The sequence below is a fragment of the Chiroxiphia lanceolata genome, chromosome 6, assembly GCF_009829145.1.
Source record: "Chiroxiphia lanceolata isolate bChiLan1 chromosome 6, bChiLan1.pri, whole genome shotgun sequence".
NCBI classification, from domain to species: Eukaryota; Metazoa; Chordata; class Aves; order Passeriformes; family Pipridae; genus Chiroxiphia; species Chiroxiphia lanceolata.
In genome coordinates, this window is record NC_045642.1 from 24,119,178 (window position 1) to 24,137,924 (window position 18,747).

Sequence of the window (18,747 nt, forward strand, 5' to 3'; positions counted from 1 at the left end):
TAGCGCTGGAGGTGCTCTGGGATGTCTTCTACCTGGAAATGGTGCTAACCATTTTCAAGACACAGGAAAGGTTTGGATGAAATATTTGCAAGACTGGAATTCAACTCCACAGCTGGCAGTTCAGAGTACCCCTGTTTAAAATTACTTAAAACCAGGTCATATTACTTAACCGGAATGCTGTAATGACAAGTGTAATACATGAGAAAGTAATTCGAAACCTGAATGCAGGTTATAATTCCCCAAAAATCTAAGAATGCTTCAGTTTGGATTGAAACTTATGCAGCCAAACAAAGAACTCAGATTAACATCTGAAACTTTGTAAAGATTGCTTGAGACCTAACATACTTCTAAGGTAATTTTACTCTCAATTTACCTCATGCTGTCTTTTTATATTCAAAAAAAAAAGGATTTTTTTTTCATTTAAACACAAAGCACACTAATATTCTTCCCTACTGTGCATGCTGCAGTACAACTTTTCGACTTTGTTTTTTAAATCAAATAAACTCTAATATTAGTCCAATTTGTAGGTCTTTTGCTTACAAGAAGGTTTACAGTTATGCAAAAAACCTTTTTCACAGTTTAAAATGGAAACTTTGTTTACCAATCTGTAATTTATCATCTATGATTTAATGCTCGTGAGAAAAGTTTGCCCTTAATCACTAACCTACTACTATCAGTTTTGCTGCTACACTGGGGGTAACATCAATCTTCTAGGAAAATGGCAAAGTCATGCTTCAAAGGTAATATTTCATATGAACAGCATAAAATCTGTGATCAAATATGTGAACAATTGTTAGTACCACTGCATAGAACAAGGCCAAGAATCCTTTTCTCCCGCTCCATGTTCTCCATAGATTTCTAAGTCTACAAAGTACCAGCAGTGTTTCAGCTTCTCCTTATCAATAAATGTAAGGAAGTAAGTCCCTGCTATTCGGAAAATAATTATTTCAGTGGTCACATTTAGATTACCTTCATTCACTTCAACACACTTAAACAATTCTCATTGAACAACGTGTTTGCTAGTGTCCGTATGGTCTTGCCCATGCACTGAACTATTACCAAACAGTCAATTGCCTTCTATACAGACATCAAATCTTAATCTAAATTAAAAATTACATAAGGAGAACTCACTGTATAAAATCCCCACATATTTGCTTCTTGAACATGATTGGATAGATAGCACAATTATATACACCAAACATTAAAGAAATACATACATTCTCACTTCTGCCACCAGAAAATTTACTTAACAATGGCTGTATTTAAAGGAAAGTATTCCCCATTTTACTCCCATCCTGCTAAAAACGCTGCTGACATGGAAAATAACCTTCAAGAACACCATTCCTTCATCAAGAATAGACTTGCTATAATTCCTTACACAATTAAATGAGAACCAATAGTACACTTAGCCTATGTAAATGGTTTAATTACAATCACCATTCAATGGGTGGGCTTGATTGATTATAGCATGAAAGAGCACACACATGTATTTTATGAAGAAGTTATTAAAATACAAATTAGTTTAATATGGCAGATTTGGGATTGCACAAAGGAACTTCATGTCACAAATTGTAAAGTATTGCTACAAAACAAACAAACAAAAAAAACCCCAGATCCACTGAAAAAACAAAGGCAAACATTCACCTATGTAAAAAAACCTCAAAATAAATAAAACTAGTTTCAAGAAATGACTGCATCTTCTGTAATTCTAATTTCAGATCACGCAAGCTTTTCCGCTTCTGGACAGGCTGTCAACAGAGGTCAACAGCAGGAGCAAGTTGTTGTTAAAAAACAGACCTCATTTCCAGCTACATCTTTGTCTAAAAGTAGAAATATTTTCCATATAGAAGTGGCAGAACCAGCTTTTAAAACTTGCTTCATTTTAGAATTGAATTATATTCTTTAATCTCCTATTGTGAAGCACACTTTTGTGGCCTTGAATCAGTGCAGGTCTTCCTCAGAATCCTTTCATATTTATCAATATCCATTATGAAGGCCAGATAACAGAACTAGACAGTTCCTGCAGCCTGTCATTGCTCTGCAAGGCAAAACCAACTTCTTGCTATTATTCAATAACCCTCCACTTAGACATGAATAAGGATCACATTTTGCTCCCTTAGGCTACTGCATTGCTCTGAAAACTTAGACCTATCTCATTAAAATTCCAAGGTTCTTCTAAGAGTTACCACTTCCTAAACATATTTATAACTTTACACATACAAATGTCTTTCTACAGAGTATCTTACAAGGCACCTTGAGGACAAAAACATCTACACAGTATCAGTAGCTTGATTTCAAGATTAACACAACTGAAAAAAAGGGAAAATACAGACATTGCTGTTACGCTCTGTTTTCTCAAATCACCATTCTCCAGTATGCTTCACAGAAATGGAATTTGCTTGAATTAAAATGTAAATAATGAAAGTCCGTGTATAAAAATTATATTAAGAAATAGAAATAGAAATGGACCCATTTTTTTCTGCAGGATTTTATAAAGAAGATTGAAATGTGGGAGCAAAACATAACTCATACAATTGTATTCAAGTTAAAGGATTTTTTTAGGTCAATACTAAATATTCATCTGATTTGCATAAAAGAAAAACTACTCTCAAGGAATATCTAGTTCATGGAATGAAAGTTTTATTTATTGCAATTAATTCTGCACAACTTTTTATGCTTTGATTTTGCAATTTTTATTTAGTCCTTTTGATACTGTTGCCTGATAGGCTTTAATAAATTAAAAATTCATTTTGTGTACCCACAGCATCCTCTTTCTTGAATTATACATATAAACATATTAGTTAATTCATATTTTAAGATTATAGTTCAATTAATACTTAAAAGCTGGCACTACCAACAAATGAAGAGCTCTGCCATTTTTTCCCCTCTGGGTATCCCTTCCTTAAAAGCATTAATTCATCAAACCATAGCTAGAGGCAGCAAAATCAATATTCAAGGGTAACTGCAGGAAACTTTGTTTCAGGTTTCCTTTTTCAAGTTATCTTTCATCTTAGTGTCTTGTAGGCCTAATGGGAAGGAATAAATACTGTTATTTAAAGCATGTAGATGGCTTCTTTATTTGCACATCCCAAGAAATGCAGATATAACTTCTAACTGTACATTAATCTGTCCTTCCTCTTAATCTGTTTTCTTTTCCCAATTAATGTTTAATTCCATTTTTTATCTAGTTATTTTATAGTCCTTTTTCAATGTATTATTGGGGAATGCCACTGTAACATCATAAATCAGCAACTAAAAAATTATAAGAAGAGGCCTCCTCTGTTTTAGCATGTTGCAATGACAACAGAACGTTATGACCTGACTAAATAATTATTTTAAAGAACATTAATCAAAAATTTCATTATAAATACATCTTCACAAGTTCCCTGTATTTTGGCTCTTATTACTAAGAAATCATTCATGCTTCTTATAAAAATTCCTACCTAAATTATTAATGAACAGTTTGACCATTGATATCAAAGGAAAAATTAACGACAAGATGCAATTACAGGCAAGACAAAATTTTAAAATTAAAAAGAGCATGCATACCATCATCTCTTATTAAGATTTTTTTTTCTCTAGAATGACTGTATGACTGAAACAAAGGAAAATGAGAAATTATGCCATGGTGTGAAATAACTGCTCTATTTGCAAAAACCTGTGATAGAATTCTCAATCTTTTAACATGCTTAAGCTAGAAACGCTGAACTTGATTACAGAAATGCCATGTCAAACACAAAGAACAATTCCTGCCAGACATGACACGAGCTGAGATGATCTCTAATTCTCCGCACAGATGAGAATATGCTTTATTAATCTTCTGATATCAGATTAATATCCACTTCCTTATTTAAATTCACCCTACTTCCCAAATTCCAAAACCAAACTTAGATTTTATGTCTAGTTAGGAGAGGACTGGACAAACAAAATTTCAGAAATATATCTATTCTCAGCTTATATAAGCTTCTTAATTCTTTGTAGAAGATAGTAATATCTAAATTGTTTCTCTGAAGATAAATTTCAGAAACTTCCAAATTTTGTGCTGCTAATAAAACTAAAATAAAAGTGTCAAGTAGAGGCAATTTAATTAAAAAGAAGAAAGATAAATGTACAGATTTAAACAATTTTGTCATGAACCACATTTTACTGAACTATTATCTATGCAGGTCTGCAAATTACATGAAAGCAACTCTTTTAGATTATATACTTTTCTGACTTTTTGCCTATTTCTATAATTTAGATTGAAATCTTCTTAAATTATTCACTGATATGAATACTTTCAAAACATAATTAAAAAACAATTTTTATCAAAAATCCCTATACACAGCATAGTAAGTACACTACGTAGGAGAAACACTGAAATGGAAATTTATACACGTCAATACATTTTTATACATTTATTTTGAAAATCTAAAAAATCTGACACTGACTTGAGAATTTGTGGAGGAAAAAAAAAATTAAAGGTGTGGTTTTGCAGAAAAGCTGCTGCTAACTGAAGTCAAGAATTTCAGACTTCCTTTGTCCCTGTAAAGATACAGGGAATAAAATAAATAAATATATAAGTAAATAAAAATCTATATAAATTTAGGGAGACAAAAAACATAGAGAAACCTTCAGCAACATAGAATGTCTTTCAAATTTACCAGCAATTAAGTATCCAGTGTAGATTCCTACTGAAGCCACATGGAAACTAGTAAAAGAGATTGATTGTCAGTATCATTCTTCCTCAGTGATCATGCCATTACAGAAGATTATAATTTAACACAGTTTATAGTGTGTGTGGCTAGTCAGTAGGCTAACTCTAGAAAGATCTTCTTTCATAGCTGAATGGCTTCTAGCTCTAGAACATCAAAACTGAGATTAGCGGCATTCATTATTAGAAAAAAAATGATCACATAAACATATTTCATGCATTCAGCCTTCAAACTATTCATCCTGATAGAAAAACTCATTGGAAAAAAAAAAACAAACCAACAAAACAACCAAAACTGTAGGGAGCTAAAGTGAAACATTATTTGTACTTTTATCAGCAAGAGTCCATATTGCAGCAAATCATGATCTATTTTAACAGATTTTCATAAAAATATCTAGTCTTTTAAAGCCACGTGTGCATCAGTGCCCCAGAACACTGTTTTCCAGCTTATTATGCTAAATAGTTGCTCACAAAACTGCCTGCATCTAAATTCTGGAGTCACATAGTCTGCCGAGAACCATGCCCAGATGGTAGTTTCACTTGCTAACTTTGCTAAACATGAATAAAACTTCATCTGGAAATCTCAATATCAGTTTTCCATCTCTAGTTGCTTTTATAAAACATTCAACCATTTCTAAGAAATATCTTTTGGAAAAAAATCTCATTCACAAAATCCACTAGAACTCTCAAAGCAAAGTTTGGTAGCATCTTGAAGCTTTGAAGAACAGATGTTATTTCAATGTGTAAATATTGTTTCAATGTGTAAACACACAAGTAAGTTTACACACAATCTGTAAATTGGATTTTCTAAATCTGAGTAACTTAATTTCAGATCTGTAAAACCTTAATAGTTACATTCTTTAAGATTCCATATGCACTGAGTATGCAGTGTACTACTGAAAAGACTGATGTTGATATGTTTTGACTATCAATCACATGGAAAAAGATGTAATTTAAAATGAATGCTGCTTACTTTGAGAGAAACAAAGATATCTGATCCTCCAAACGTCAATGCCCATCTACTTATTCTAGGCAAATTGTTCAATGGATCAATTTCCTGACCTACAAATAAAATGCATTTTTAACATTGCTGCTGTTTTTACAACAGCAGATGTGTATTCTGCATCTGTTTAGCTTACATTAAGAATTATTTCAACTATTTCATTACTTTATTGGTGTGTGAATGACTACTAGATACTATTTTCTTTATATCTATTTTGCTTGATATTTGAAACATGCTTTATTTTGTTACAAGTTTATCAACAATAGCCTCTATTTAATACTCTCTTCCCATAAAATTCGATTAATATCTGGCACACAACACAGTGGCAGACTGCTGAAGGATTATAATTTAAATCTGAAATACAAAACTTTTGAATTAAAAATACTCTGCCAAAGCAGAGATATCTTAATAAAGAAAATGGTTTTTTTTAATAAAATGCAGAAATAAGATGTAAAAGATGCTTTCATATACAACTGCACTCATAGTTATTATGCTCCACATAACACTAAAGAAATAACAAAACAATTCTACGTGACTGAACCTGCAAAAAACAAGGAGAAATTATTTGAGTTATTAAGTCTTACCTGACCAGTGTCCAGTGGTGGAACCCGATCTGTCAGTACATGTCTCACTCACGGGCCTAAATACAGTCTCCCAGCCCCCGGTAGCATAGCGCCAATTCTGGGACTCCAAAATAAGCGTTCGCTGAGTGCCGTAAGCGATCATGAAGCAGTAAACTACATGATGCAGTTGACAACCATAGCCACAGCCTTTGTTGATATTACACACAAGTTTCTTAGCTTTGCTGCAATCCTTCGGGTTCTGTAAGGATGGATGAAAAAGTGAAGCTGAAGACAAGATACGCACAAAGGCGTACTTTTTTCCTGAAAAACTGACAAATGTCATAAATCACACGAGCCGTCCTGCTATAATACATCTCATATTAAAATGAATGAGTAAGTTTCAGCTCCATGAAAATGGTATGTGAATTTTTCACTGTGAACGTGAACAGTTATTGAACATACTTCACTATCCTAATGCAAAATAGAATACCTTCAAGATTTTAAATTACTTTCTCATTTGTGTATCTGTCAGAATAAGCCAACATTTAGACTAAGAGTTCACATTTCATCAACATGATTTTCAGTGTTGGAATGTATTTTCCTTTGGCATTTTTCCAAGTTTGTTAGTTCTGTTACAATAAGCATGGATGTCATCCAACAAAAGAAAAATTCCACCTGCCTACATGGTACAGAATAAAACAAATGCTTATTAATGGACTACTTCCCAGACTAGCTGACCACATACCAAGTACAGAAAACAAAACACATACCTGAGCAGATTAACAAAGGAGAGAATTTTATTCTGCATGTACTCTATAAAATAATATACTTCACTTCCACAAACCAAGAAATCATAACACAGGAGGCAAACGCCTACATTATATGAATGCTATGTTTAAAAGTACAAACTAATAAATATTTTTATATATGTGGACAACACAACAACATAATCAACAGAAGATTTTCTTGCTGTAAAATACAGTGTTTCGCTGTACGCATTCGTGCCTCCATGCCTCCAGACATACTTCTAAATTCCAAAAAGGTTTTCCATAGAATCTCTAGAACGAAAGTTAGTTTCAGATAAGATGCAAGAATACTGATATTTGAGCATCAACATAAATTCTGTTCCTCTCACATCTAACTGACTTTAAATAAATTTTTCAGTAAATTTGCAACAAATCAAATCAAGTCTTTCCAAAAAAAAAAGATCTCTGTCTGGATAACTGAGATCCCTCCTTCAAGTGATCTTAAAGATAATCTGAATATTCTGAGTACTAAAATATTTAAAAAAAAAAATCTGGGAAATAAATTTAAAAAAAAAACCAAACCAAACTCCAAACCCTACAACATGTGCTATAAATACAGCATTTTATTTTTTTCATTTTAAGGAAAATACATCTGATTCAAAGCTTAACTAGGTATGAAAACAATAAATTAAAGAAAATTTCCATTCCTTATTTTTGTTCCTCAGACCAGTATTTCTGCTAACACAAATTTAAGGGATAACTTGAGACTAAATCTATCTTTGAAACTATAACAAATGTACTTCTCACAGTTTTTCCAGAGAGAAAGTGGGGCTTTCTAGTATTCTGTGTAGGTCCTCACAGAAAGAATTCCATGAAACAATACCTGGTCATACCATTAGCAGTAGTAGTAGTATATTTTTATTACTATAATTATCAGCAGCATTATCATATTTTACTTGGTTTCAGTTATTAAATTGTTTTTATCTCAACCCACGATGAGGTTTCCTTGTGGGATTTTTGTGTATGTTTTTTTGGGGTTTTCTCCCCCCCTCCCTCAATTCTCATCCCTGTCCCACCAGGGAAGAGGCAGAGTGAGGGAGTCTCTGCATGGTATTTCGTTGCCAGCTGGAGTAAAGCCACAACACTAATTTGAAAGGGATAATCTCTGAGAATTTTTAGAAAATATCAGTAGGTAACATTTTCTACACTTGCAATTACCTTCAAATGCCTGTGTCCTCTTGAAAATTAAAGCATTTAATTGATGGCATATTTGAAGTTTTGTCTTTTATAAGGAGCGCCCTTCTAACTTTATTTCAGGAAAATGTAAGAGTTATATAATAGTTATGAACAATATTACAAAAATCAAGTAGGAATCACATAATGAAACATAATTTAATAGCGTGGTTGCTTATCAATGTTAATATAATGCACTTACTTGGGTTTTAACATTACTCAAAGACTTAACTAAAAACTATATATAAATATTAGTTTGTGACAAACAGGAAGCTAGTTAAGCTAATTTCTTTATGCCTGTGGGTTTTTTCAAATTGCTATACTCAAATAGCAAAAAGACAAGGCAGTATTTGGGCTTCAATTACCTACTGAGAATTTAAAAAGAAAGGGAAGCAGAGATACTTATATATATTGCAGTTTCAAATGGTATTTCCTGGAAAAGGTGAAATTATTAACCATCGATAAGGAAGAAAAATTACATTGCATCAGAACAGCTTGTGTGTTCATTAGCCAAAACTGCCATAAGCAACCCATAAAGGTACTGAGCTGATAAAGGGTAACAGCCAATTTCAAAACCAGCAAAGACTGACAGGAGATTTTTCCTCCTGGCCCAAAGTCACAGAAAAGGATTATGTTATTTTTGACTTGAATGAGCAGTGCACTCTGTTCTCAACCGTAACAACACTGCTCATGACAGACTCCAATATCCAATTAAATGGTCTACATAATCAAGAGAGGGGTGGAAGGGACCCCTAGGAATATCAAGCCCTGTAACATTAAAGCCATACAACTGCATTAAAAACAAACACACACATACAAAAAAAACCAAACCCACACAAAATCCTAAACAAACAAAACCCCTGCAAGTGATCAATCACACAAAACATACTTCAATATGTAGAAGATTGGATTATCAAGCCATGCCAGAGTTTACACCTTTTATTTTTCTCAGAATTACTTCTATGAACAGTGCAACTGAAAATGGTAACATTTTCAGAATAGTAAAATGGTTAAAATTATAAATTTCTATGCAAGAGAATGTCACCTAAAATTAAAATGGATTTGTATAACTGGCAAAATGGATTTGATGGTCTTTCATCACAAATAACATGGGCATACACTGTTGCTCTCACAAAATTCAGGGTTTCCACTGTATTCTTCTCCAGGGCTTTTGGTTGGCCTACTCACAGAAAGTAGGATCAAATGGGAACGATGTCAGAAGTGCCTCAATGTCTCACCACCTTCCAGTGTTTTCAAGTGTGCAGTTAGACATCAAAACAAATGACAAACTGGTAAAAGTAAACTCTTCTCCTTAACATACATTTTACTATACAAAAAATGACTGTGGTTTTTGTAAATTTAAAACAGTTCAGAGAAGTGTACTTGATCCAACAAATCACAGCAGGATAGAGTGGAGCAGGCAAGCAGTCTGCTACAAATTACTAAGTAACCTCATAAACACGGTATGATGTTCATTAAGAAAGCTGTTCTTTTTTATATTTCCAATAAGTATTTTATTCCTTGATGCTACCCAGTCTACTGGAAGAGACAGTCCCACCCAAAATCTGTGAAAAATTGGGGTTTTTTGAGAGAATGATGTCAAGGAAGGGTGTTACTTATCCTAGTTATCACAAATGTAGTTCACACCATCTTCTATTGTCCTTTCTTTATGATGCCACTTGTAATGGTTCTTTTTCATATCAGCTCCCCTTAAGACTTCGGTGATGAAAAAAATCCAAACAAACAAAAAACTAAACAAATGACCAGAAGTTTGCTTGAGTTGTTGGAAGAAAATGTTCTTCTTTCCCTAGTCAGAAATATTACATATTTGATTTGAGAGACAGAGATTCTTATCTGTCTCTAATGTTAATTCCTCTAGTTTGCACCTACCCTCCTACAACACACAAGCTTCAGCTGGAGTAAAACAGTATGCAGATGGACTAACCACACTACACTCCTCAATCCACTAAGCAGAAATTCTAGAGAAAACCTCATATAAATATTAGCAGTGATCACACTTTAAGTGGTTATTATCCTAATGCCATAATATCAGATACTGAATTTACTAAGTAACCTTATGAGGAAAATCCAAGACATGTTTCAAGACATTCAAAAATCAAATAATTTTTCATTTTCACATGTGATAGAAACAATTCAGTCCCTTTCTAAACACGCATAAAAAGTCAGAAAAATTGGCTCTTTTTAACTCTTTTGTTTCACTTTCATATCTATTTTGTCCAAAATGTTAACTTTAAAAATGCTTAAGATTCATTCATATGCCTAAATTATCTTTCTAATGTTACAGGGAAGGAACTCTTCCAGTGCTGTGTAATAAATTCAACAATCTAGCAAAAATGGGAAAAGATCTGCAAGATACAAATGAGCTTACAATATCAAAGTGAATTATCAGGATTCTCTATATTTGGAGTACATAGCATAAAACTTTTAAGGATGCTAAGTCTATCACAGGGAAACTGAACCACTATATGGTCTGCCTATGAAAGAAATCATCTCTTCTCCCAGAACAGTGCCCATACTGACAGATGGCTGAAATCCTTCGGCTACTGTCCTCCTTCACCATAAAAGTAGTAAAAGCTGATGGAGAATTTTCTATGACAATTTTTCTACTTTGTGTTTCAAATTAGTTTGAATATATCAACATCAACAACACAGTATAACTATACTACAAGTTGTTTCTCATGAGTGAAGTGGAATAACTGGGAAAATATATAATACATTTGATTTGCTTGATTAAAGGATACATGTTTACACTTTTCAAGACGAGCATCCTTTTGCATGTATGCAAAGTGCCCAGAGCCTTTTTTTTATTGTTGTTGTCATCTTAGCATGAGTACTTTTATTAAGAATATGTATCAGTAATTTTAATGTAAGGGAGAAAGGATTTAATATACTTTAAGACAGAAAAATCTAAGTGATACATTAAATCACCAAAAATACAGGGAAACCTAGAAACCTCAGAATAAAATCTTGTAAGCAACTTGCTTTTCTTTGCATACATACAAACCTCCAAATAAATAGCATAAATACGGCAAACTATGACTAATATAACTGATGTGTTGTTGAGTACTTAGTAACCTTTCTCACCTGCTTATATTTTTAACCTTCAAAGCTGAACAGAAAGCTCTGATTTTTTTTTAAACAAAGGCAAAAATATTCTGCTACTGGCAGACTGCACGCTGAATCAGAAACTTCCTAAAATAAACAGAACAAAAATAAGCACAAAAGGGAAGGGACAGAAAACTGCTGCTCTCGTAATCATTTACTCACTTGATTACAGTACTACAGGTACCCTTGTCTCTTGCACCTTCTCTTCAACTGTTATAATAAACATCTCTGAAAATAAGTTCTTTTGTTTAAATATAAGTTCCTAGCTTTTTAAATGTTGCTCTAACTACAGGGAACTAGTTACATGTAGCCTCATTAAATCAAATTTATGGTAATGTTATCCAAATGAAGTAGCAGTCATTGCTATTCACAATCATTCAGCTAAATGACTTCCCAGGGAGATGTCCCAAAATAATGCAGCTGTCACTGTTCAACATGTACCAGAAAAAAGCTATACAGTCCTTTCCTACTTAACTAAAATAAAAAATTACAAATATGTTCCATATAATTCTTTTTGGCATTGAGTTGAGGGGCAAGGGTTTTTGAATTTTTAATTAGATTTTATTTTTTAATACAGGTATATTATTAATAAAGGGATATATATGTGTAATTTCAAACCATGTACTGCTTTACATTGCTGCTCATTTGCTAAACCCAAGAACTTAGTAGTCTTTTGATGACTTGCACAGTCATTATAATAAAAATATCAACATTTATCAAAGCTAGAATTACATTTTTTGAAAAATATGTACTGCCCTTCCTCAACTTAAACCACAAAGACAATTACAAGGAAACACATGTCCCTTCTTTATGGTTTCTAGACCCATTCATACGAAATAGTCACACGGAATTTCATGTGCAGCAGTAATACCTCTGTATGTTTCCAACTTCACCAATGATGATTTATTAAAAATACAAAACAATGTAATTTCCTCTGTAATAGAGAAAAGAGGGAAATACTAATTTTTGTGTTTCTCAGTGTCATGAGATGGACCCATAATGATTAAATTCAAATTTTAAATGCATAAATATGAAAAAACATGAATTTTCCATGACCAGAATTTTATAATTGACTGCTTTTTAATAAATTTATAAACAAAACAGAAACAAAATGGCCTGTATGAAGTAAATTGATCCAAGTATGTCAGACCTATTTCTAATTCCGAATCTAATACCACAGCTTTCTGTAAACCACCTGCACATGCTCATCAACATGTTTTCTTCTGAAGATAATGAGGATAAAGATAGCTACCTCTCTTGGAAGTGCCTGAGGATATAATAAATTTCCTGAAAGACTTAACTACTTGTGCTACTTGAAATGTTAGGATTCTGTATGTGTTGTGACTTGGCATTGGTTTCACTCTTAATATTGCTTCTACTTTTTTTTTTAACGAGAAAAAATTAGCTCAATAAAGAGGAAAGTCCATTACCATAGATTATATGCATCTAAATAAATTTTAGGAGCACCTAACTGGTCTTCCAGCTCTTCCGTCAGTAAGTAAATTTATTTCAACTTCACTAGAAAACAATGTACACATTTACCTAATGCTTCAATTTTGAGCTTCTGCTCTCCTAAGCAACTTTTATTCTTGTTATTCATTATACATACTTGGAGGTCTTAGTCTTGAACTGTATCCTGACCATTGTAAAACATACAATAGGAAGACAATCACCCTTCAGAAATATAAATATGTCTAAATAAGACAACAAATGGATACCTCATTTCCATGAGGAAAAGGTAAAGAAAGACTACATTTATCAACATGAAAAGTAGTTACAGTATACCACTGCCAAACAGTGACATCAAAAATGAAAGAATGAGGAACAGTTCTCAGGAAAGAATTGAAGCAATACAATTAAGTGATGACTCCTGCATAATTTACAGGGATGTTTTTTCCTCAGAAGGGTGCCTTTTTTTATTTAACAAGTAACAAATACATAGTTTGGTCACGGAAGATTCCAACAGCTGAACTGTGAAATAATGAACACCTCAGAAACAAATTCAGCCATTTACACAGGAGAAAAGATCAGGCATTAGGAGTCACCATACAATACAGGTGCATACATGCCACAAAAAATAAACCAAGTACAAATAAAACAGATTACATTAAATCTCTTTTTGATCACTACATAAATAGCTGCATGCATTCAGACATGAAAAAATGTCCCAAAACCTTCAGAACAAGTTTTATTTAAATTTATACACACACACAAGAACATGTATTAAAAAGGCCTTATGCACTCAAAATATGAGCATCTATGAGAAGTCTCACACATCTGTTGAAACAGTCTAGACAATATACTATACAAGCACTTCAAGTTTGCATACTCGTGTTTTTAAAAATGGTTTTGTTCAGAAGTTTGATACAAGGACTTGTATGTTTTTGTTTTAAACAGTGTGCAAACACATTTATGCATTCTGACACTCTAAGGATTAAAAAAATAAACCAGACTTATCTTTATAATAAAACAAGGAATTCAAATAGCTAAATACAGCCCATTGAAAAACACAGATCCAAAAAAATAACCACACACACAAAGAAACAAATAACCAACAACAAAAGTCCAAACCCTAAAGGTTTCCTTGAAATACTATCTTCCATATACATATAAAATATATGTTTGAAACAAACGTTATAATTTCTTTTCTATGTAATTCATTCATATAACAACATTTATTTTAAAACATTGTGTAATTACTCTATTACAAGGGCACAGCTAAGTGCTATATATATAATAATAAAAAACGTTTACAGAATCACAGAATATGCTGAGTTGGAAGGGACCCACAAGGATCATTGAGTCCAATTCCTGGCCCTGCAAAGGACCATCCCCAAGAGTCACACCATGTGCCTGAGAGTATTGTCCAAACACTTCTTGAACTCTGTGAGCCTTAGTGCTGTGACCACTTCCCTGGGAAGCCTGTTCCAGTGCTCAACCACCCTCTGGGTGAAGAACCTTTCTCTAATATCCAGCCTAAACATCCCCTGACGCAACTTCAGGCCATTCCCTCAGCTCCTGTCACTGGGCACCATAGAGAAGAGATCAGTGCCTGCCCCTCCTCTCCCCCTCACGAGGAAGTTGTAACTGCAATGAGGTCTCCCCTCAGTCTCCTCCAGGCTCAACAGACCAAGTGACCTCAGCTGCTCCTTATACAGCTTCCCCTCGAGGCCCTTCACAATCTTCATTGCCCTCCTTTGGTCACTCTCTCATAGCTTGACTGAATTACCTTGATTCAAAAGCGCTATTCTCTTACCTGTAAATAAGTTATTCTCCTCTGTACCAAATCTGTTAGATCTTTGGCCTCTTTTTCTCGCCAATCTCCTGCTCCATCTGTTTGACTGAGGTAGTACAAGTCGGTCATTATTGACCTATAAACAACAACGGAAAACAATCTTAAAAAAAATGAGAAACAATCTTGGCATTACTAAATCGGAGGATTAAATTAAACTAAAGTGATATTTCAATTGTAGCCTCAAAAACAGTTTCTTCATGCCACCTCCTACTCCACAATTCAAACAGCAGCCAAAAAGATTGAGTGTGTCCTTCATCTAACATATGTTCCATACCCATGTATTAAACAGGAGATGGGTTAGAAAAAAATCTTAGGCATAAGACTTGCTTGATACAAAGCATTTGGGTTTGGTATGTGCCAAAGCAAACTAAAAGGAAAGCACAGTTCCATGCTAGATACATTATCCAGTGGTGCCACATGGAAATGCAATAGTGATTGCTACAATACCTTCTATTATAATGCATTGTTACTTTTCCTCTTGCAATCATCTCACTATGCTTGTATAGAATATATTATTACAAGTGTCTTAAGCACAGGTACAACATATCTTCTATTTCTGTTAATGAAAAGTAACTATAGGATATTATTACAAGGTTTAGTAAGCAGTATGTTCTATAATATGGAGCTCCTCCTGATTCTGGAAGGAGACAGCAGTGTTCCGCCTGCTTACAATGACTTCATGCCACTAATACTCAAATAGAAAAGAAATAAAAAAATTAAAAATTCTAAACAGACTCACGGCCATACAAGTCCACACTACAAAAATTGAATTTTGATGAACTATCAAATACTAAATTGAGGTTATGTAATACACTAGAGAATCTCTTCTTGGGGTTATAACATTTCATTTGCCAAATAATAGAATAAAGAATATCTTGTTATGAGAAGATAAATAATATATGGCATTTATTTGTTAAAATTAGTCAGATTATTTAAAATTACTGATTTTGTGAAAATGAGTTCAAACAGTACCATCTAGGAAAAGATTTTTTTTTAATCTCTGTGGCTTTTGGGAGGAAACACTAAACTAGAGGCATATTATTTAAAGTGTTTGTTAAAACATTAATGGTTATTCTAAAAGTAGCCCAATTCAAAACTAATAATTTCAGAGTTGTTTCACATATTGAGAATATTTAAAATTGCTAAACACTTCTCCATAACAATGCTAAAGTTTTAACTTTGCACCACATTTCTTAATATTTTCATCTGAACTTTAGATCTTGCAATTTATTGCCTGAAATTCTTGATAAACCACAAGTTTAATCACTTGTGAGAAAGAGATGCAACAGAACAAAGGCAGAGAAATTTGGGAAGTGACAAAAAAGGAGTATGAGGATAAGAGAAGTATATTTCATAACAATGTGTGAAGGTCCCGTTGTTGGCATCACCTGTTAGTACTGGAAGCACAGAGGTAGTTAGCTAAGGCAAACAAGCTTAGCAAGTGAAAGAGGAACAGACTGTGTATCCCTATTAAGGTAACTATTTCCAGTGACACAGTATATAAGCAATAAACACTGAGATAAATCAAACTGGAACAGGCCTATCTTTATCAGCAGTTATCACACAGAATTTTCCTGCTAATAACCATATTCATGGATCTGTAGTTTTTCACTCTCATACACTCATTCTGGCCTTTACACCCACGCTTCTAAACAGGGTAGCAGTGACACTGACCTATACAGCACCTAATGTTGTTGTATTACATATTATACCCAAATTGTTCAGCAGCAGTAATCTTCACCTTCTGTCAATCAACTGGAAGAACTTTATCTACATTCTAATCTCAAACAATATAAACTGGATTTTCTTTTGCATGGTAATTGAGCTTGAAACACTCTATTGCAGTTTTGCAAACAAATAAACCATTTAAAGTATCAGTAGGTAACTAGTATTAAACCAGTAACTATTAAAGATACATAATACTGAAAGTAACGTGCAAACAGAGTTTAGGGAAAATTAGAACAGAATTAATGATGGAGTAAACCTAATATAATATATTATACACAAATAACAGATAAAGAGTCTGCTGCTCTTAAGACAGTGTTTTCCAACTTACAGAAAGTATTTAGGCTAGTAGACATATTAGAAAGGGAAACTCATGCACTTTCTTGGGAGTTTAAATATATTTTTCTTCCCGAATGGGATGCAACCATGGTGGGTGTTTAAAGTGAAAATATAAAGTTAAGGTCTAAACACTAAAAAAAATCTTCTATCATTAAAAGCAGCTGTGCAAGCACACAGCCATATTTTAAGCAATTTTCAAATGCTCTTTCACAAGTCTTAAAGAGTCTTTTGTGTACTTCTGTTGTAAGTAACCAGTATAGCCTCCTTTTACTCTATAGAAATATACTTCTATTAAATATTGACATAAAATAACTGAAAATATAAAGCTTACCAATTAAAAAACATTCTCTCTCAGATCTTAAGTAATTTTTACTATTTCTACAGAAAAAATTATCCAAATTTTATATTATTGGCCATGGTGTTCATAGCAAAGGAAAGGCAGTAAGTAAGTTTTAATAATCAGCCTTACAGATGAAATATAATTATTTTCCATCACCACTGAGGTAAGATAAATGATGAGAGAGCCGTTATACAGCCTCAGTGGCTTGACACTTTAGGTTAAGGCAGCTTTGCTCACTACAAACCATAAAGAATATCAAATAATTTGCAGGAAATTTTTATGAATTCATGAAAGAGTTTTCAGATAGTACCCACAGTCTTTAAAAAAAAATTATAAAACTCTCTAGTAAACCAGGAACTGAAAAATTAATAGGTGTTATCACACAGAAATGATTATAAAGGTAGTTCTATTTTAGGACACAGTCATAGAGACCTTCTTTCTTTGATTGTTACTACTGAGAAATGTGCATTTTTAAGTTTACATCTGCTAGGGTTTTTTGAGTGTGACCACTATGAAGGCTTATTAATGCAGATTTAGAAAAGACACAAATAGCAAAGACCAGGGTCAGGGGCCATGTAGAGAGTTAAAAGTAGATGGACCAGTGATTCATGAGCCCAGGATAGGCAAGTGCAGACAAAAGATTAGCCTGCAAAGTATTATTAGAGGCTTCTGCAGGTGGTGAAATGCAGAAAACTTCAGACAGTAGCATTGTAGATATTTAGTATCACACTTGGTCTTTCATTATGTTACTAACCAACAATATCAATTCATTGTTGTTGTTGTTGTTTCATATCATAAAATAAATCTTGAAGCTGCTCTTAAAAGCATTTTTCTCCTGCAAAGTATACTGAAGGAAAAAATCTGGCTATATATTTCATATGCATTTGATTGCCAAAATAAAGGGAGGGAGAGTGGGCATTTTTAATAATCAGTCTAGACAATTATTCGAGTCATAAGGCAAAATTACACTTAAATCTCCTAGGAATTTTACATCAACAAATAAAAACTAAAAGAAAAATCTGTGATTCAATGGAAATGATGTGAAAATTTGTCCAAACATTATGCATCAAATGTTGGCCAGATACCACAAAATCCCTGCTGACAGCTGTTCCCCAGGAGGAGAAGGAATGAAACTAACTCAGTAACAGCCACCTTGTAAACAAAGGAAACAACCATGACAACTAGAGCATTAATTTGCTCTTTTTTATTAACTCTGTATCATGTAGTCTTTCCAATGTTAAGATGAAGTTACTCTCAACAGCTCTCTTCCCTATAGCAACGACAAGAACACAATTATGTCATTCCCAATGCAGAAAACTCTGTGTTGGGTAACGTTGTTTTTCAAACAGAATCGGTAGTGAAACACTTCACAAAAACATATGTAAGACTGGCACTTTCTGAGGGAAAAATCTACACAGCCTCTAGGACTTAGCCAACAAACAGTGATTAAGGCATCCAATAAGAAGCCACTATATTACTTATCTCTTTCCTTACAAAACTATCTCATCATTTGATCACTACCCGCCTCTGTTATTTGCTTTCCCACATAAGGACACCATGACAGACTGCTTTAAGTAATTAACACTAATCTTTCTAATCCAAATATTAAAATTTCTAAGATATCTATTCATGTATATTCATATATAAATACATAAATATATAAATAAATAATACCAGCTTCACT

At 33.3% G+C, this 18,747-nt stretch overlaps 1 protein-coding gene across 5 annotated transcripts in view; it reads right to left on the minus strand.

Annotated features, from left to right (window-relative positions):
• The window catches only part of FUT8 (fucosyltransferase 8), a 111,775-nt gene that overhangs the window by 23,014 nt on the left and 70,014 nt on the right, over nucleotides 1–18,747 (minus strand). For all 5 annotated transcript variants that reach the window (XM_032691250.1, XM_032691252.1, XM_032691251.1 and 2 more), the window contains 2 exons: nucleotides 14,621–14,735; nucleotides 6,281–6,518 (listed from right to left, as the gene is read on the minus strand). In XM_032691250.1, coding sequence (XP_032547141.1) covers nucleotides 6,281–6,518; nucleotides 14,621–14,735 — 353 coding nt within the window. The remainder of the gene's footprint in view (nucleotides 1–6,280; nucleotides 6,519–14,620; nucleotides 14,736–18,747) is intronic.